This window comes from Atractosteus spatula, chromosome 6 (genome assembly GCF_055471065.1).
Source record: "Atractosteus spatula isolate fAtrSpa1 chromosome 6, fAtrSpa1.hap1, whole genome shotgun sequence".
Classification (NCBI taxonomy): domain Eukaryota; kingdom Metazoa; phylum Chordata; class Actinopteri; order Semionotiformes; family Lepisosteidae; genus Atractosteus; species Atractosteus spatula.
In genome coordinates this window covers 52,582,051-52,603,668 of record NC_142711.1, presented here as the reverse complement: position 1 = coordinate 52,603,668, position 21,618 = coordinate 52,582,051, and the positions used below count along the sequence as shown (strand labels likewise).

At 36.5% G+C, this 21,618-nt stretch overlaps 1 protein-coding gene across 1 annotated transcript in view; it reads right to left on the bottom strand.

Moving 5' to 3' along the window:
- Window positions 1-21,618, bottom strand: part of ptprn2 (protein tyrosine phosphatase receptor type N2) — a 321,077-nt gene that overhangs the window by 27,274 nt on the left and 272,185 nt on the right. The window contains exons 14-16 of the mRNA XM_088919449.1: window positions 18,320-18,514; window positions 5,971-6,118; window positions 4,196-4,269 (exon numbers count right to left, since the gene is read on the bottom strand). Of these exons, the coding sequence (XP_088775575.1) occupies window positions 4,196-4,269; window positions 5,971-6,118; window positions 18,320-18,514 (417 nt within the window). The remainder of the gene's footprint in view (window positions 1-4,195; window positions 4,270-5,970; window positions 6,119-18,319; window positions 18,515-21,618) is intronic.

The window sequence follows — 21,618 nt, the reverse complement described above, 5'->3', positions numbered from 1 at the left end:
ATAGTAGGCCTATACTGATGCTGATGGACGAGTTATGCCATTTTGGTTTTTGAAATTATTTTTTTTTGTTAAGCTGTAAAGTCTAAACCATTAGGGAAGCTCTGGATTCTTTTCCATGCTGCCTTGTTTAAGCTTTGTGTTTGTTTGATTCTTCATTGTTTGAACTTCATCCTGACATGCTGAGCATATGATTTACTTAAGGAAAACGGTTACATGTTCATGACATATCTCAAATCTATATGCTCAATCTTCAGCAAGCTGAAGCACGAATGCAGCTGATGGGAGTTTGTGTCAATCTCCCAGTGAGGGGAAAGCTGAATCCTCACTTACGTTCATGACCCCACATTCCAAAGAAAAGATTATGCATTATTTACTTGAGGATGATTTGCCCTGAAATTTAATGAGGACTAAGTACAAATGTGACAGATGTAATTATCATAGTTTTGTTCTGCACAGCCAGGGTCTCCCTGTGCTGTAATTACCAGCTTTTTATCCAAGTGCCGGTAGCAAAGTTATTACAGCATTGTTTCTCTCTGGTTTCTGCTTGAAAGTGAAATTGAAACATTATTTGGTTGTGTTTATGCTGATGTTAAAACATAAGAAAAAGACAACTTTGGGATTCCTGCACTTCTCATGTTTTTTCTTGTATGTTTAACTGGGTCAACATTTTAGTTGTTGAAAGCCTTACATCAAGCCTCCCTTTAAAAATAACCTGGACAGTTCATTTTCAGAGAACTGAAGTGGCAAATAAAAAACATCTTAAGGTTTTTTAAATGGAATCGCCTACTATTTTTCTGTTTTATTTAGAATGCCAATTGTTAATTGGGACCTGGGCACATACTCCTTCGCTGAACAGCTAACTGATTGGTGGAGCAATGTGTCTCTCACAGGGAACACTGAAAACACACAAGTACCTGACAAGTGCTAAGAGAAATGGTTGCTTGGCAACAGGACATACAGCTGAGTCAAGCCTGTCAAAGCAAACTTCAACCAATTGTGCTCAACTATTGGGGAATCCTGGTCACAGTCATTCTACTGACATCTGTACTGTAACGCTCAACAAAGTCTCCAAGTGAGTCCTTTACTATGATACATAAATTACAGTAAATTTACAAAGACAATAGTTATGTCTCGCATTATCAGTCCTTTTGATTTTGGCCTTATATTTCAAAATGCCTTCAGAGACCACAAAAGGTGAATAAGAAAATGTTGCTTTCCACAGCGACTTCTGCTGGGAGGTCAATTACAAAATGTCAAACTTTGTTTAGTTGCATTTAACTTCACAAAACAGTGCAAATTCACTTGTTCATACTACTGTAAGTATATGAACTTATTTGCAGCTGCTTCACCAGTCAAAATGCTCTAAATGTTGTGAAAAGGGAAAATAAATACATTATGCTTTGTGTGGTTACATACTTCAGACATTTCCAACATTGGTTATCAATTTTTGTGCTAAACGTTGCAGTAGAAGAGCATTTAAAGGAGGTACCTTTTAAAAGGTACTGTAACCATTAAAAAATATTTCATGGAATAATTAACATCCTCAATTAAGCTCATGATCTGTTTAATTTGTTATTCCAGAATGATTTGGAATGGAAAACTTGAAGACTCCACACAAGATACAAATAGCTTGTATCTTGACCAGGAGAGTGACTGGACCCAGTTGCCACTGATGTCTTGTACCTCGCCTGCCGGGGATACCCAGTGTTCTCCCAGGAGGCGCAGCGGGATATGGCTCTCCTGGCGTTTCTCAAGGCCCTCTCTCACCCGAGGAGCTGTGGCACCATGTACTGCTGGACACTATAGCCTCGCTTGAGCAGGCCTCGGTCTTTGCCACGCAGGCCGAGGTGTGTCTGGGGGGGCTGGCAGCTCCAGCAGATGGAGTACGCCTTGCCGGCTGGACCGGCCTACGAGTGGGACCAGTGGCAGCAGATGCAGCGAGTGCACAGCTTTGCCCGGACCCACCTGACTCAGGCGCGGATCTAGCAAAAGCGGCACTACGATGTGCTCTGTAGGGCGCATGGGCCTTAGTCCTAAGCTGGCACCGTCACGGGAGGGGCCTGGCGAAGTCCTAGGGGTAGTAGGCGAGGTTTGCTACTGGGTCTGGTTGCGAAAGTGGGGGAGAGTGGTGGTCCTACACTGAGACCGCCTGGCACCCTACCGGGTCTGGGAAGAGGAGCCAAGTAGGGAGGCTCCGGAGTAGCCGGGGCTGTAGCCGGCCGACAATGGGGCGTCTGCGGATCGCCGGCTGCTTACACAGGGTTCGACAGCCATTTAATTGACGAGTACAGCCTGAGGGAGTTGTTCGACATCGCCAAGATGCCAGACGGTTCAGGTGGGGGCAGTGTAGTGCCCTCACCCGGTGTTGTGGAGGAAGCGCACCTAGTCGCTGAGGGTACCGCAAAGCAGGCTGGGAGTTGAAGGGGAGTCCAGGGGTCTGTAGGATGACCAGCAACTGACCCTACTCATGTAAATTGACCTGTTAGTTAAAGTGTTCTCTGAAGCTTAGTGGCACATGAGTTAAGTGTGTAGAGTCTGTTAAAGAGTTACCACCCTAAACCTGTGTACGTGTTCTGTTTATCCACTTATGTGCGTATAAATCCTGTAGTTGGTGTTCTTATAAAAAAAAGAATAAAAGAAGGTGCTTGTGTGCCTACACCGTCTTCTCGTGTCCTTTCCTGAACGAACCCATAGTCATTACAATACCATAGTGGCAATAAAGTGAACAGCTCTGACGTACCATGTAGTGTTTGTTGTGTTGGTATGGATACAGTTTTTATGAAAAAGATGTACAAACGTCACTGAATAATGAAATCAGCACATCTATAAGAGCAAGAAGTCATACAATGATTAAAGCTAAGGGTATTAAAGTTAAATTTAAAAAATAAAGTTAAAATGACTATAGCCATAGAATAGTTCATCATAGACTGAAATGTTGCTTTGGTTTATACTTTTCTATTGTAACTATTTTTTATAATAAGTACTGTACATTGTACAGTACATTATACAATGTAGAAATTCCATGGCATATTTGTAAATAATTATTTCACCCACAGTATCATGCTGAGAATGTAAATGTTTGTCAGACATTAACCGTTGCTACTGTAAAATTATTTACAGTAGGTTTAAGGTATTTCAATGTAGAAAAAATGTCATTGTTTTTTTAGTATATAGAATGTATGCATTAGGGTGCCTTATTCACTGCTTACATATGAGAGCACCCATACTAAAACATTTTTTCTTAATAGTTTCGTTGGTGAAAACTTAATCACATTTCATTTAATTCAATTCAAATACAAATGATTGAATTTTAGATTAAATATCCCTGATGCATCTTCACAAAGTAATTGTGAAGGAAATCACAGAAGAATCCATGTTAATGAATTTCGTGACTCCCACTACTCTTTGAACACTGAACTCGAGTTTTATAAAATGTTTTTTCAACATTTTTGCAAAACAGCACAGAAAGGAAAAATGTGGCAAACCAAAAATTAAAAGCTAAACACAGAAGGATCTTCTTTACATGAAAGAACTGTTGCCATAGTGTTGTATCAAATCTCAGGCCTTTGGTGAGATTTTTGTATTTGAAATGCATAGTTTTTCTGTTCTTTTAATGGAAGCCCTTTCTCGCTGCCTCAGGGGAAATCATAAACTGCATTTATTTTGTTTCACTTTAAAAACCCCAGCATTTTCCACCCAACGTGCTTAATAGCTCAAGCCATGATACATATAAAATGCCCCCCTAAAAAAAAACACTCTATATAGGACACTTCGTAAAAAAGTGTAATCAGAAGTATCTCAGCACTGATATATGTATGAGTGGGTACAAGTATATACATCCAAAGAAAGCAATCAATTGAAGAGAGAGGCTCCTGTACACTGCTCAAGGTCATTCTGAATTATCAGCTTCTTCACAGCAGTTCTCCAATGGTTCAATATCTAGTTTTCTGATATTAAAAAATTGAATATTAAAGATAAACTACAGACTTATGAAAAAAAGGTATGATATAGCATTGTAAATTACCCCAAACTACCTAGAATAAGAAAAAAAAATCAAAACGTACACAGTGAAACAGCATTTGAATTAATATTTGTAAAACCCTGGACGGCATAAATTACTTTGTTGACCAATACCTCCTTTTCAGACTATGTACCTTGAGAAATAAAAGCATTTAGTATGCAGACAGATACTCACAATTGGGCTGGCATTGATGTAATCTGAATTGCCATGGTTATTTTCAACCTTCAAGGTTATTCTCGAGTGATCATCTGTAATATAAAAGCATAATTTACTGTCTCATCTCTCTTCATGCTTACACACATTGTTTTTTTTTCTAATTTATATATATATATATCTGTGCATCTTTTCAGATGTATCTATTAAACAAACACCCACATTAAATATAAGCCTTATTTATACGTTCTGTGAGATCATATAAAACTGCTTCTGAGTCAGAAAAGAAAAATTGTCAATCTAACAGCACATTATTCAGTGCCCTCATAACCTGTTTTTATTTAAGATCTGCCTTGGTTTGTCATAGCCTTGAAGTTAGCCGGGAGACATGCAAACCAAACAAAGGAATTAGACTCCTATAGTGCAATGGTAATGAAAAAAACAACAACAAAGTCAATACAATTTGGTCACAACAAAAAAAAATACTTCGTTTTTTTTGCACATTCTAGCTAACTAAAAAGATCACTTTTAAAATATTATAAAGGACCACTGCTGTCTCTGTGTTTATTCCATCAATACCTTCCAGTTTCTGTAAGATGTCTTTCGCTAAAACTCTAAGATGTCTTTGTGGCTGCTTGTTGCCACCAAAGTTCGGAAGGAGTCCAATTGTTTTACTTAGAACCTAATTCTCGTTACCTGGCACCACTTAAAAGTGTCAAGAATGAGCCGGAGAAATGACTCCGAGGGAAAAAAAGGCGTAAGTATATAACCCATGGTAAATATGACTTTGCCATGTTATGCACTTATGTATTTATTTTTTGAATTCTTATGGTAGAAGGCAGTAAAACATCAAGAAGCAATTATGCACAATATGTTCCCAGATACTCATGTCCTTGTTTCCCGTCCACTTTAAATTATGGGAAGCATCTGTACTGACATTCCATAAGGAAAGTGAAACTAAACTTTTACGTAATTGAAATGTTTAAAGATAATATCTACGTAGACATAAACAAAAAGCAGCACGACCATCTGTAACAGAGGAATTCTTTCTTTTCCTGGAATTGTTAGTTGTCTATAAGGTTTGCCTGTAGATGGTAGTGGAGTCTCTAAGTGATTGGATCTGATAAACTCTCTGGACTGAGGGAGAAGCAAAAACTGTGTCTCTAAGCCAAGTGTTAAGACGCCATCAACTCCAGTGGTTCAGAAAATTCCAGGTAGCATTGATTTTACTTGAACAGTGTTGGAGGTCTGACCTGCTCTGAACGTCTGTGGGCTTAGTGCTTTCAAACACTTGGTTGAGTGAGGTATCATTATAGCATCATCATAAAAACAATTTTTAAATAAAAATTCCTAGTATGTTTTTTCTATAGATATTGAGATTTACCGAGTTTGTCACCTAACCAATATTGTACTGTAATTGTTCTCTACTTTCACTGTGGCAAGTGTGACACTTTTGAAAGTTAAATAAATAATTGAAATATTACTTCTTTCTTGACGTGGATGTTTCAATAAAAATTAATTCTGGGAAAAGGCCCGTAGAATATTTAAACTTTCAGTCTTGCCTTAGAAAATAACATTCACAGACCTTAATTACTAATCATGTCTAGTCCAGAGACTGTATTGCTCTTAAATCATAAATATTTGTGTTACTAACATAAAGACTTCTAGAAAAGGTAGGAATCTTGTTCTCCCCTCTTGTAAAGTTTTTTGAACTTCCAACATTTACTGAATGGCAAAAGATTCTGTGAGATTCATGGCAACCTATTAAATGAAAGCCTTTGATGTACTGTACTTACAAACAGCCACAGCACTGCAACGGTTCTTCTTAATGTTCTCCTCTCTTTGTGCGATGCTGGTGGCATTAGGTTCTGCTTGATAGGCACAGAGAGCCTCCCATTCTTTTTCCAGACGATTCTTGTTTTTCAAGTGGTCCTCCATGTAAGACTGAAAATGAAGCCAAGAAGTAAAGTTGTAACGGTATTTGTTAAAAAAAAGCAAATATATACAGTATAAACAGTATCTATCTTTGGAAGACAATGTGTACTAACAGTGAGACAGCCTGTTACATAAGCAAAAACAGTCATTAAAATGAAGTAACATGACAGGGCCACATTCATGAAGTGCTTTCTGCTATGCTAAGCTGACAGTTCTTTTCTTTTTTGTAATAAAATAAACATTTTTTCCACCCTAGACCAAAATTGTGTTTTAGAAGTCCATTGGGGAATCTTAAACAATCATTGTCAACGATTACCGGAGTGCCTTGAAACTTCAAAGAGCTGTTTTCTTCTTAGAGAGAGGAAAAAAAGCATAAATGTAGAACAAATGCAATTGTTTTATGAATTTGGCTCTGGATCCAGGAACACAGAAATCTAGAACTGTGACAGCCAAGAACTGTTAGGTGCGAAAGTTATAAAACCGTTTTGTCTTCAGAACTGTTATGTTTGACCATTAAGGGTCAAAAAAATGAAAGCAGAGTTTAGGACAGAACAATTAACCCCAAGTGAATCATAATCTTAATAGTAGATACTCTTCTAAATTTTCCATTCAGCCATGTTTCCTCTTATTGTTCAGGTGATATTTTAAAGCCCATTTATGCTTTCAAATAGAAGCTGAATATGTCATAATAATAAATTTAGAAGAGTAAAAAAATAGAGGTTATATTTAAATCAACTTAAATGTCTTTAGATGTTTCTAATAAATCGCAAACAAATTGGCAAATAAGTGAATAAATAACCCACAAAGTTATTTTAGCATTAGCTGCTTTTAAGATCCCATAGCAGGCTGAAGACACACATACTGCAGGACTGAAGATTACAGGTGGCTACGTACAGGTGTATTTATAGAATACAAGGCATGAGCACCTGCTTGCATTCAATTTGAAAATAATTTAACTTAAATTATTTGAAAATAATCCACTCTTTTACATATAACATCTCAGGTTTAGGTTATGGGTTGACTGCAAATAAACCGATGCAAATTGCATTTTGCAAATTAAACATTGTGATGAGCTCAAATGCTGTTACTTCGGAGAATAGCGTTGACAAAAACAATGACAGCATGTCCCTAAGGATTTGGTGAAAGCAGTTGTCTGGTCTTAAAAGTTTAGTGATTTGAAAGCCTGTATTAATAAAAGATGCAGAAGTGAAACGACTACATTACAAGAGATTTATATATTACTTTTAAAAAAATACTTTTCAGCCAGACCTGTTCCCCAACAAATCTACTGAAGATGTGGATAGTTATTCCATGGGGCAATCCAAATCTAAATTTTTTTTACTAGAATGTCCCAAACATTCCACTTAGTGAAATCTCAAAGGCCCACCTGTCTACAAAATGGAATGCCAATCTCTTGTCAACTGGCCGATTCATGTCTTCAAGCCACAGGGAATCAGAAACGTTTATCCTTTCTGCTTCTCCACAATGTAGATGTCTGGCAGGGGGGAGCCCCACAATTGTATGTAATTAAGAGTCCTGAAAGGTCTTTTTCCATTTGAAATACTTCAGGGTGATTCAATCACTCCATTTACTGCTTGCAGAACTGCTGATAAGATTGTCTGTTTTTAAGCCAGTGCTCTGAGACACTGAAATTGAATTCACCAGAGATAGAAGAAAAAAGCAGCTCAGCTGATACTGGGGGGCTGGCCTTAGGAAACTCAGAACTGAAGGTTTTAGCAAAGGGTCCTTATACTGTAGGTATGTTTCTGGTTTAGCACCCAGTGAGTCTGGAGTTTTACAAAATATTCTGTAAAGAGTAGCCCATGCCTCAGATGTTTAACATTGTACAAGAATAATAGCAAATATAGAATATAGAATACAAGACAATAATCTCAAAGATTTACCAAATGCCCCCTTTTCAATAATTCAGCATTGCTGAACAAAGCCAAGTCTATGTAATTATCCATACAGCAATATATATAGTATTACTTTAAGCAAAGCACATTATTTAATTATGATATTGCATTGATAATAGTTTATTCCTTCATAATGCATTATAGAAACTATTGCATTAATTTAGATTTTATTTATTATGCTAAGCAACATGTTACGAAAATTCATGACAATGCATACTATTCCATATTTCATTGCTCCTATTTGTATATAATTAAATGTATAATTATATAAGTGCATATTAGTATATAATTAAAAGCTGGCTAAAAATAAGCAAAACCAAAACTATGAATGTACATCTAGAAACAACATCTGGAAACAATTTTAGTTTTAAAAGGAAGAAATCAAGTTTGGTATCATAAGAACATTTGGTATCTGCTTAATCACACATATTATTTGATAATAAAAGCCTTATTAGTAGTGAAATATTCAGTGTGCAGGGATGAAGAGGGAAGAGTAAGGAAGATTGTGATAAAATCCTGGGTTAGGCTTACACTTGTATACGTTAGTACAGTATTTCACTCAGATTGTTACAATTAAATGCCTGACTTTATGAATGTCTTTGAATAAAAGCATAAGCTGTATAAATCAACATAATGAAAAGGATTAAAAGCTAAGTGCGGTAACAAAAATAAACAAGCCATATATCACTTTCAGTGTGTTTTCTGGGCTGAGATTAAGAAGTGCACTACAAGGGAATGTTTTTTGATCATTGCACTGAATCTCTTACCCACCAAAGCATGTATATTTAAGTTAAATTAAAATTTAAAAATCAGTCAAAATGATTATGTAAAAATTGTATCCTGGTGATTTTAAGTAGTATTTAAAACTACTCAGTAATACATCAGAAATTGTACACAAAATAAAAATTAAAGAGAGGTCATTATTTCTTTCCATTTATGTGAGTTATAATGTGGAAGGGTTTAGCGGTATTAAAATGAAGGATAATTTATTTAAATGCACTGCTCCCTATTAATTACAACAAATAATACATTTCATTTGCTATTTAGCTGTGACCCTCACAAATACCAGCAGATTCATTAGTTGTAGAAAATTGATGAATCATTTATTTAGTTGGTGAGTTACTGTAGCATTAAAATCACTGCCTAATGTCACATTTCAATATAAAAAAATATTTATATAATTAAATACATTACTATCGTAAGAAGCATTTTATTTTAATTATTAAAAATAACAAGACTTATAATTACAGAATCACCTTTTCAACTATCCATCCAAAATGTTATTTCACATTTGCTATATTCCGCTGTATTAAAAAAGTGCAATGACATTTCAACAGAAGAAATTTCTTGATGTACTAAAAAGTGCTGGTCTTGGGATCTATAAATTGTTTCTGATTCAATCATTTCTTTAGATATGAAATGATAGATGCTTCAACACACAAAAAGCCGATATCTACTTAAGAATTGAATGTCTTTTTAAATTAGCCTGTGTTCTGGAAAAGTTGCTATAAGTTGATCATAAGTTTGGTTGCTGCAAGTAAAACTTGAAATTAGCTCTAGAAATAAAATCCATTGAAAATGCTCAAAGTGCATACAGTATACTATAAACCACAATACTGTATATCACTAGTGCATTCAGCACTAGATTTAATCTTAGGCTTAATTTGTAAAAGGTCCAATTTTTTTTCTCTTAGAAATGTGGAATTGCTAGTTATTTTTACACCCAAAAACTTGAATTGCTTTTGTTTAGACTCTGTTCCTGCAGCAGCTCCCACAGCTGTTTGGGAGAGGATGACACATGTGGACATGCGCCTCTGACACAACCACCTGCAGAGACATTTGTTATGTGATATGCTGCAAGGTGTACATTGCCTGACAGGAGAGGTACTGCCAATTGGAAAAGCGGCATATCTCTCACTGACCCCCACAGCAAGCAGGCGTTTTGGAAGCAGACAGCCCTGGCTGACTAATCACCCTGCAACTCACAACTGGCAACCCACTGCAGCTAAGCAGGGTAAGTGAGCCTGGTGAGTACCTAGATGGGAGACCTCCTGGGGAAAACTAAGGTTGCTGCTGGAAGACGTGTTAGTGGGGCCAGCAGGGGGTGCTCACCCTGTGGTCTATGCGGGTCCTAATGCCCCAGAATGGTGACAGGGAGAGTAAATTGTAAAAAACTGCAGTCCTTCGGACGAGACGTAAAACCGAGGTCTTGACTCTCTGTGGTCATTAAAAATCCCAGGGCGTTTCTCGAAAAGAGTAAGGGTGTAACCCCGGAGTCCTGGCCTAATTTCCCATTTGCCCTTACCAATCATGGCCTCCTAATAATCCCCATCTCTGAATTGGCTTCATCACTCTGTTCTCCTCCCCGCTGATAGCTGGTGTGTGGGGAGCGTTCTGGCGCACTATGGCTGCCGTCGCATCATCCAGGTGGATGCTGCACATTGGTGGTGGTGGAGGGGAATCCCCATTACCTGTAAAGCGCTTTGAGTGGAGTGTCCATAAAAGCGCTATATAAGTGTAAGCAAATATTATTATTAATTATAATCCCAGCCTTACATCAGCAGACCATACCCAGTGTCTCATACCACTTCTACAGGAATCAAGGTCAAAGATAGCTAGAGACAGGACCCAGGATTGAACTCTGCTGTCTGGGCTATAGTGCTCTAGCTGCAATCCAAGAGTGCACCTTAACTGTATGAGCTCCTTGAGATCCTAAGAACCAGCATTCTTTTAAGCTGTTTAATTATCTAATGTAGACTGAAGATTTATGTGATCTACCCGTTCACTAAAAACTTAAATATGGTGCATTCCTTCATTCAATCCGATTGTTTGTGAAACATACAACTCAAGGCACATCACTGAATTAATAGGTATGCTAAATAAAATGAGGTTCTATATATACATGATGCACCCCATAGTCAGGTCTTTCTATATTACATTTAAAAGAAACCATTATAAGAACATTCAAACCAACAATCAATACAAAGGCACTTCAGATTAAAGAAGAACAGAAACAAGTTTATGTTAAATATTTAATCCAGTATACCTTAATAAAAAGGCAATTCAAAAGTACTGTACATGTCCAATTTGGAAGCCAGCTTGTGTGTGTACAGACAAACCTTTTTACTACCGACATGTCCCAGAAACTATGCAACAAACAGTATGAACTCAAATCCAGTTCCTAACAATAACAACAAATATTTCATTTCTGAGCTTAATATAATTCAGGTGCATCAACACGGGGATAATTCTTAACTTCAGTACAGTAAAAGATCAGTCAAAAATCAGGTAGAAAAAAATAGTCTAGAATATTTTTTCCTGGTTTGCTCCACAATGATAAAAAACTCAGACATAACATTTAATTTATTTGGCCGATACTTTAATCTAAAGCCACAATCATTTGTAATCTTTACCCATGAATTCTAGACATCTAGTCAAGCAATCTAGACGGTAATGTCTGCTGTTCTCCATTTTAAATGCAGTTCCCTTCACTTCTGTCCTACGGCTTGTACAGTATTTCACTGTTGATCCTGAAGATGTTCATAGGGTTGTGATTTTGCCACTGCCTTGCCAATACGCAGCCAAACCAAAGACTTGAAATACTTTCCCAGCTATATATTCTGAATCTAGCTAACTTTAAAAGAGATTGCGTGAAAAAACATATTCTTTGACAAAAACACTCTTGAAAAATCAAGGGTTTGACATTAATGTAAGAGGCTCTTTCTATGCAATGCCAAATAAGGGAGGGAAATCAGGCTGTCCAAATATGAATGATACATTTTCTCATTGTACAGCAGGTAAATTATGCTTTTCTAAAACCTCATAAAGGACAAAGGCAGCTCCAAACTCAGATTTTAAAACCTGTTTGCCAGCCTCTTCAATTAGTTCAGAAAAGCAGTTACTCAAACCTAGAGCACAGTGAATTACATCCACTCCCCAGACTACACAGTCTAAGCTTTCATCCCCCGACTTGCACGGCCTACAAAGTGCTGTTTATTAAATTTCACACTAACTGCGAATTATACATATATTAGGAATTAGCTCTACATTTCAGCAGCCAGCATCCACGAACCATCAGTGGTGTAGCTCTCATCTAATACAAGCTTCACTGTGGACTGTAACTGCCCCTTCTCTGTTAATGCTAAAGTAATGGAGTTTTGTAATGTGTAAAAGGATTATTTCAATCCAATCAGGAGGTGCTGAGATCACTGCATGTCAGGCAAATGCTTACTAATCCCCTTTCGTATGGCTTACAGCTGCCAAAGGTGCTCAATAAAAATCACAATGAAATAGTGCACTACATGAAGAAATGACGCAACAGGAGACTATAATGTTTTAAAATACCTGGCTATTTTTTTTTTCGATGACGAAAAGAACAACAGGGTTAGTACAAGACTATCTACAGTAGTAAGGTATCAGATTTACATTTGATTAAAAACGTCAAAGGATAGGGAAAAGGAATAGGTGTTGCTGGGAAAAGGGCATAAAGGATGAAGATGACAAGAAGTGATGTTTCAAAAGCACACCGTTTTTTCTTCCACACTCTATTTGCAATAGTTGATAGCAGCATAATAATCTGTTTTTGCATTTGATACTTCTCATCAGACTTTTTGGGTGTAAATCAATAGCAGAATATATATTTTTCACAATGTGGTGCAATGACTTATAGAATATTTTTGTGGCAACATCATAAATCACTCTGCGGTGATGTGGTTGCATTTCATTCTAAATGTGATGATTTAACTATTACGTTTGGGAGTATCTGGGGGGTATTGGACTCCAAAGCATCAGGTTCAATTAGTGACCATTTCTGGAAGATTTATTTAAGAAAATGAGGAAGGTTACAGGTGAAAGTTTACAATAGTTCATTTAGTCTGTTTGGCTGTTAGCTGGTAATTGATCCAAGGATCAAATCCAACCATTTCTATAAAGATGGCATGGCGTCAGGTTCAACAACATGGTTGGGTAGCTTGCCCCAGACTCTCACAAGCCTGTCTGGGGTTTAAGCTTATTACATTCTTTTATTTTCTGTTCCCAAGAGTAATACTGTCTCCCTTCAAATGGATCCAGTTATTGGAGACTAACTGGCCATGTGGAAACAAGTGCTTTCTTTACAAAAGGCTTTCTTCAAAGCCACCCCTGAAATTTCATAAGATTTCATTGATTTTTAACGTTCTCTTACTAACAAGTTCCCTGCCCCTTATCTTCACATCCCGGTTTACAAAAAATGGTCATACTCTTCGAGACATTTTTCATGACAATGGCCTGGGCACAGAAATGCTTGCTATCTCCCTGGACATTATGTATCTCAGACTCTGCTCAGCCCACTTAAAAGTCACCACAGATGGGTTTAGTTTCTATAGTTTTACTATTTGACTTTATTAACCCATCTAAAATGAATTCCCTCTCAATTATCTGTATGCGAGGTACAGTAGATACCTATGCAGGACAGATAGTCCTGAATGATAAACAACATGGAACTATATTTTCTCTACACACTAGCACAGCAGCTAGTCCACTTCTTACTTGCACATGGATAATTCAGAACACCAACCCCAGCCATTCACTCGTAAAAGCTCATTTAGAAATTGTGTGCATTTTGGTCACCAAGATACGGTATAAGAAAGGTATCACTTCTCTGGAATCTATCCTGAGAAGAGCCACTATATACTGTACAGTACATTTGTGGGCTGAAAGGAATGACCTACTGTACACTGACAGGCAAAAAGAACTGGAATTTTTTAGTGTTGAATAGAGATCACTCAAAAGGGGACCTGACTCAAGTATTTAAAAATCTCAAAGACACTGATAAAGTCAACTCAATTGACCATTTCAGAATCATCAGGGAAACACGAGTCACTGGAAACTACATGGAAGTCCATTAAAAACTAATGCCAGGAGGCACTGCACAAAGGGTAGCAGATATAGAACATGCTGCCCACCTATGTCGTTGAAACTGATAATGTTGCGTAATTCAAAAAACCGTTAGCTACTAAAACATCTATCCAGATGGGCAGAATAGCTTCTTCTTATTTAGAACTGTTCTTAGACTCTCTATGTCATTCACAAGCTCAGTATGTGTCTAGTTCCTACTTGTACATGCTTGTAAAGTATAGATTTTTTGTGATAGAATGCTTTTGGGTACACGACAGTAGTATGATTTCAGATAGGAGTGTGCTGAGCTCTCAACTGCTCCCTCTCAATAACTATTGTCCAACTGCCATTATTCTTCAGGCACAATGTCTTTTGTTCACAGGTCTGTAGGCAAATCTATTTTAGATTCGTAGGCCATGTAGTAACATTGACAATCTTTAATTTCACTTATTCATGTTCACATATTGTAATAATATTATCAGTAATACTGCCATTGTACTTTTCTGGTAAAGAAAAGAGACACTCTTGAATCATGATTGGTTGAAATAATTTACAGAACTTGTTTTTTAATGGGACCAAATACAGCTACAGTACAAACCTTTTTGTAATTGAAAAAAAACTTATAATCTGACAATATGGTCAGTTTTTTTTTTACTGAGGAGCATAGGAAGAGCAGAGACAAAGTCCCTTTATACAGCTTGTATGTTTTTTTTGTTTTTATGATAAGAAAACTAATGAGAAGAATTTAAAAAACAGCAGTGTGGAGAAACACATTAAACAATTAAACCAAATGCCTGTTAATAATTCAGAAAGGAAGAGGTTTTGAGTACAATACTCTTTCCCATTTCTTGCAATGATATCTGTATAAGATCCCACAATTTCTAAAAAAGAAAGGGAGGGGGATGACAAGGTTATCCTCCTTATAACATCAAAATACCTTATTTACATGTACGTGTAAGTTGTTTTTAATTTCCTGTAACATTCTGGCAGCAGAAAGCAAAACAAAGTAAAGGTGGTCACTAATGCAAAAAAGAACATGTAAAATAAATAAATAATATAAGGATAACAGAATAAAAATATATAGAAGTTACTATAGTAAAGTTACAGTTTTTCAGATGTCAAACTTTATCACCCTATTAGCAAATAAGTGGCACAGTAACTGATTACCGGAGTAAACACATATCAGGGAATATCTTTGGTTAGTTACTGATGATCCAATAATAAACATGCAAAGTTTTTAAATGCTGTTTTACTGATAGAAGGGGATATTACTTCAGAACACTTGAGTGTTCTAAAAAGATACACTTGTCTTACTCCAGGAAATGAAAGAAGTTCATCTTCCTCCCTAAGCAACATAAAATTAGTGGCATTAGGCTGAAATATGCTCCTAATTCAACAATATGAAGCAGATGAAATACTACTGTACATTAATGAATTACAGTCAACACAGCAGGTAGATCGCATGTGAATGTGCATTAGCTCTAAAATTCGATGTTATATCAATAAAAAATATTAACCAAGCATATACTTCCTACTTTGGAAAAAGAATGAATTTGTGTTAAATGGAGTCTTAAGAGTGAGAATTGCACATCTAGTTTCAATTCATACATGGAGATACAGTATATTTTTCTAATAGTCGGAGGACTCAATTCCATTAAAAGGATCACCTCTTAAATCTTTATTTTTCCACTGCAGTTGGTACCCCTGGTGTGACATGAGTCCCCTAACACTACACTGGACAACAGTTTGATCCCTGAGCAGAAGGTAAAGGTAGTGGAGTCATCTCTGAACTGTAAATCTCAATTCACTGTGCAACAGAGCTTTTGCTACAAATTCTAGGCTCACTCACAAGGCTGAAAGTTGATAAATCAGTATCTTAAAGATTTATCTGACACTGAAAGTGTTATGTGTCCGTCAAAAGATATCAGTCAGTAATATAAAAGAATTCCAGATGCTGATAATGAAATTCTTTATCTAGCAATGAAAAGCCAGATGAAAAACACAACAGCAATCTCTAGATCAGCATGTATAGACAGATTGTGTTGCGATGCCTTCAGTTCATAGAATGGTCACATTAAGCCTACATTACATTCCTTATATTGAATCTCACAAAAACAAATCTTTGAAATGTGTTCTCTTTAAAAAATAAGTTGCTGTGATAGCTTGTATATTTCATGCTACAGAATTTTAAAATGTGAGTAAACTGGCTGAAAAACACTATAATTTTAAAGTAGATACGTATAGTAATAATTAACTGACTAATTCTCTAATCCATTGGTTAACAGTATCTACTGTACATACAATTATAGTGTCTAAAACAGGGTTTATCTATATTTTATTATAATGTAATACAAATATATACTTTATTATAATACATACAACGTCCAGTTAACATTCCCTCTGCATGCTGACAGTCTCTGCTTTTTCTGTGGATGAGAGTAATCCACCAATGAAATGGGAGTTCCTGGCTCATACTATCTGAGAGATATTACCTATTTATCACATGTAGAAGGTCTTGGAAAGTGCTCAGGACATTCTGACCACTCCTAGTAAAAAAATAAATTGGAGCTTTGGGACAAGAAAATAACCTTCTGTACGAGTGGCATCTGCTGAGAGCTGTCCAAGGTGCTGAATGCTCATTTCTACACAATACTGAGTTCTGAGGCCATAATAATAATAATAATAATAATAATAATAATAATAATAATAATAATAATAATGTTTATTTAATAAAAATAATTAAAAACACTATTAAAAATAAATAAGAATCAGATTAAACACATTAATGAATGTACTGTATAGTGGGTGGGACATTTTATCATTAAATCTATCAGTTTAAACAAGTTAATTTACAGTTGAGATAAAAAACGTAAACTGGCTAAACTTTCCTGATCTCATAGAAGGAGTTTTCCACAGAATAGGTGCACAGCAGGACTAAGCCCTGTCATCTTATTACTTTGTCATCTTGTTGAAGGTGACAAAACAAGAGGCCAGACCCAGAGATTCAGACAGTGTCGCTAGGGTTGTGACTTTGAGAATACTTGAGCAAGTATTTGAGCAATACTTTGAAGTCTATGTGAAATTACTGACTTTGAGCATTCTTGTAAGTGCTACAGTGCTGCAAACATTAGTTTACAATTTGTTTGAAAGAACTTCAAATGAACACATTTTAATAACTTTAACCAAATGTAGATGTTGTTTTAAATGTTGCAGGATCAAGCTTGGCTGCATTACAGTACATCTCCTTTTCTGATTTTCCTCTTTACAAGACAGACATATCTCACAGATTTGCAGAGTTTTAGCTTTCGGGAACACATATGAAAAAAGATATTAGATACTAAAAGCTATTTACATGCAGCAGCTACATTGCTAAAGCAGGAAGATGTACTGGTAGCACTTGAAAGCACTGGTAGAAAAGTGTCTGAGCTGTAATATTGTAAGATTGAACTGGTTTTCTTGTATTCCACATGAACATGGGACCAACCTCAAAACATGCAGGTATGTAACAAATAACTAAAGGAAATAATTTCTTCTCATTGTATATCTACAACATCCCTCTGTAGATTTAAAAAGATGCCTGCCTAAATTACTTCTAACAATAAGTCTCAGAACATAATTTCCACATTTACTTTTTGGTGTGCCCTAGACATGTCCTAGCATGTCTTTGTAGTATTTATTCAGGTCAAGTCAAATCAAATGATTCCACGGAAACTAAACTTCCCACAATGCAAAAAAAAAAAACTAAAAATCTAACAAAAATTGAAAACAAGTGTTTTCATTTGTCATGCAAACAAACCTTACCAGAAAGAGCAATTAAACTAATACAAGAGCACAATGAATTTAAGGAGCACTATAATTAAGCCAAAACTTGCTATTCTTTGAAAGTTCAATACCAAACATGAAAAAGCAACATCTACACAGTGTATTTGGGGACAATATAACCAGATCAGGAAAGTGTATTCACCAACAACCGACTGAGCAGATAAGAAAGCTTATCATCTGCAAACGAATCGTAAAATTCCTGCCAAATCCAGTTCATAATACCAGCAAAGACCTATTAACTACTGTATATATTAATGCTCAACCCTTGCTGCATGTCTTCTCTAGAACAGTTTTAACATCTAGCACATATTCTGAGCTCAAAGCATTTTACTTAGGAAACCAAAACGGCAAAGAAAACAAGCTCTAATGGTCAGACCCGGAGGAAATGTATCCCATAAAAACGTTTCTGGAATTTTCTTCTTCCGTCCTTGTCAGTGGCATATTATCCAGATTTTTTTCAAGGCTCTCCTCAGACAAAGCAATTTCCTTTCCTTCGGCGTGGTTCGATAACACGCGGCAGGAGGGAGAGGGAGACGCACAGAGACCGGAGAAGGGAAGGGAGGAGAGGCGGAGGGAAGTGGGAAGGAGGGCTGTGTACCAGAATCATGTGCCCGGTGGAGATGTCCATGTTGGACTGAACCGGCTCCTCACACCAGGAGGAAGTGCTGCTGCGGGCGGAGGGGCTGGGGATGGGCCCATCGCTGAACTGGGACGAGACGCTGTTGATGCGGGAGGAATGCAGGGGCTCTGGGCGCTCAGACGTCTTGACAGCCATGCGCTGCCGGCAGAGCTCCTGGAAAGGCGGGAAGGGAGGGAGAAAGGGGAGGGAGAAAATTCAAATTACTTACATCTTTTTTTTTTTCCCAGGGAATAACGCCTGTCAGTTAATGCTAAATAGTGTGAAAGGTTTAGTTTCCCCCTTCTATATCCAAATAATTGCGTCTATCTATGGTAGTTTTTATGTAGTACACAAAGTTTAAATGAATTAAAAATCACGGTGTGTTTTGGTTCAAAAGCCTTCGGATGCTTAAGGTGATGATGGAATAACCAGCCAAACAAGAAGCTTTATCCAAAATGCCCTAAAATAAATGTTAATCATTTGGTTATAACATAAACATTTTCTTTTCCAGGCATTTGTACACTGTAGTTATACCTACTTGACATACCTCGACATTTCTTTTCCTCTACATAGAGTAATAAGAATATTTTCCACTATAAATATACATTAGCATTACATATTTGGCACCCAAAAGTTAGCCTGTAACTAAATAAGGGTTTCTGTGTTGAAAATTCCGAAGAACATTTTCTTTTCCATATATATTTTTATGCATCACACATATATTCATGATATTCATGACACAGGTGTATATCTTTATCTTTAAACTTAAATGCATATATATTTCAGTAAATGGCTATATTGTTGGCTGTTTTATTCTGCAAATCTCCCTATACTGTTCTGGCATAACATTTTTTCCTCTTTTACAAGTTTAAGAGGCAATATTTTCAAAAATGTCTTCAAGGTAGTACACTTAATCTATTGTAATTTAAGTCATATACGGTACAAAAGCAATATTACTAAGGAGAGTACAGCCTATTATATCAAAGCAGTACACACGATGACTAAAACGGTCCTCTTATTTTGCTATTCAAACCCAGTATGCTATTAAAAAAAACCCAATTAAGATTGATTGCAATACTGCGTGGTGTGCCTAGGGTCCAACACTTCCCCATTAGTCTGCAAAGCACAAGACCTTCTATAGTTGTTCTGTAAAATAATTCATCACCAGTGGAGGAAGAACAAACACAAATTACAGCACATCAAATGAATGTCTCCTCTACCCCCCCCCCCCAAAAAAAAACTAAATAAAAAAACATTTTTATTTTCCAAGATAAGCACTGTAAAACAAGCTGTTTTGGAATGAATATGCATTCCGTAGTAATTATGCGTTCTGTGCCAATGTTAGTGCTCATCAGCTTATGCAGTGAATGAAAGAAGGGACCTGTGTTAGAATAGTTTATGATGACACTGCTAATTCAATTAAAACCACACTGTCTATCCAGTCCTCATTTTTATAAGAACATGTACTTTCTTCCCATTTTGTTACAGTTCATGCATGTTCACCATTCATCTCTGTTGTCTTCTGCCACTCCTGATCCATGCTCAGTCAAGTAAGCCATAGCTCTGGCGATTACCCACATCTCTAACTACTTTGCTATAACTGTTCCTTCTCCACACACACTCAGACAAGATCCCCAATACAGCTAACCCCTGAAATAATATAGGGTGGTCTGAACAAAATGTAACCTATAGGGATTCTGCGGTGCTAGAAAACTGATTTTCTTTTGTGAGGAATATTAAAGAGCCTTAAGCGTAAACACTTTAATACAATAAGAAAGAGAAAAGGCAGGAAATCAGATTAATATAATAAAAATAAAACCAGTGATTCACGACTATAAGCTGCGAGCATTGTCACTAAGGTATGATCTGTGGCTCCATGAATGAGTAAAGTTACTCCTTAATGTCACATTTAAATTTCATATCTTTCAACTGCACGATGAGAAAAAGGAGAGACCTTATTTCTATAAAAATACTAATAACTTCATTTTCCCTTTGCTAAATCAATCCTTCCCTTGCAATTCCTGGGTATATTTAGTTTAAGTATAAATCAGACCTTCCTAAATTACTCCTAGAAAATTTGAGTCTCGACACTCGACAGAAAAAAAAACAGCATGCAAGTTTGATTTGGTATGTGATATCTTACGTTTTTAATTTAAACCATCAATCTGATAAAGTAAAGACAATTAAAATACCACAAATAAAATTGTGAAACTGAAATTAATTGAACAATAGGTCCATTTAAGGATTAGTTAGGGAATGCAGTTAATGTTCAACATTTTATGTACAGTATATACAGTATACAGTACTATGCATATATCAAGATAGAACTACAGAGTACAAAATTCAAAATAAGAAACTTAATCTGCATAAAACATTCTATTAAATAAGCCTAAGAGACTGGTTGTATTTTGATTGTTTTAATTCAACAGGGATTAAAACTCTGTCACAAAGCATTTAATGCAGATTTAAAATATTTTTGTCAAAGGTGAAGGAAAAGATGAGGGCTTCTGAATAAGCAAGGCAAAAAAAAAGCAATTTGCAAGCTGGAACTTCGCTTTCTGTTCTCCTGAGGCGCTTAAGCATTTAAAAAATAATTTACTTCTCTTTAGGATACGAAATGGAGAAATGAACTCTTTTTTTGTGAATACGGCCTTAAATTTGAAAAGGTTAAGCAAACCAGAAACGTAAAGGTCACAAGTAAAGTGACTACATAGGTTTATAGTGGTATTTCCTTACTTCGTTTTTGTCTCTGGCATCATTCATTTTTATTTCCCTGCTGGCCAGCTGTGGCCAGATATCACAAGTAAAAATTTGAAGATCAAAGGATACACTTAATATGGGTAGTTTTCAAAACTACTTAGTTTGGAGCAGTGTGTAGTGGTAATTTATTTCCCCTCAGCGACTCTTGAAACTTCTGAGCTCCTAATGACAACTCTGGTAAACAGAAGGTTTGAAGATGCTGAGGTACAGCACCTTCCTTTAACACCATAAGGCTGAGTAAGACACCCTGTAGGGCAGGCATCAGGCAAGGTACATAATTATCTAAGAAGGTAAAAAATGCAAGATGGAGAAATGGAAACACAACAGTGTCCTGCCATTTACAGCACAACGTTGAGAAGTTATTCTACCATTGCCATTTGGAGAATGAGGGGTTGAAGAAAATGAACCTTTCAGCTCAGCCTTTCATTCCTGTCCTGTTCTAAAATGTTTAACTGAACACTCAATTTATGTTGTGGAGCTACTGTACAGTACGTGAGTTGTCAAACACGAAGAGGAAC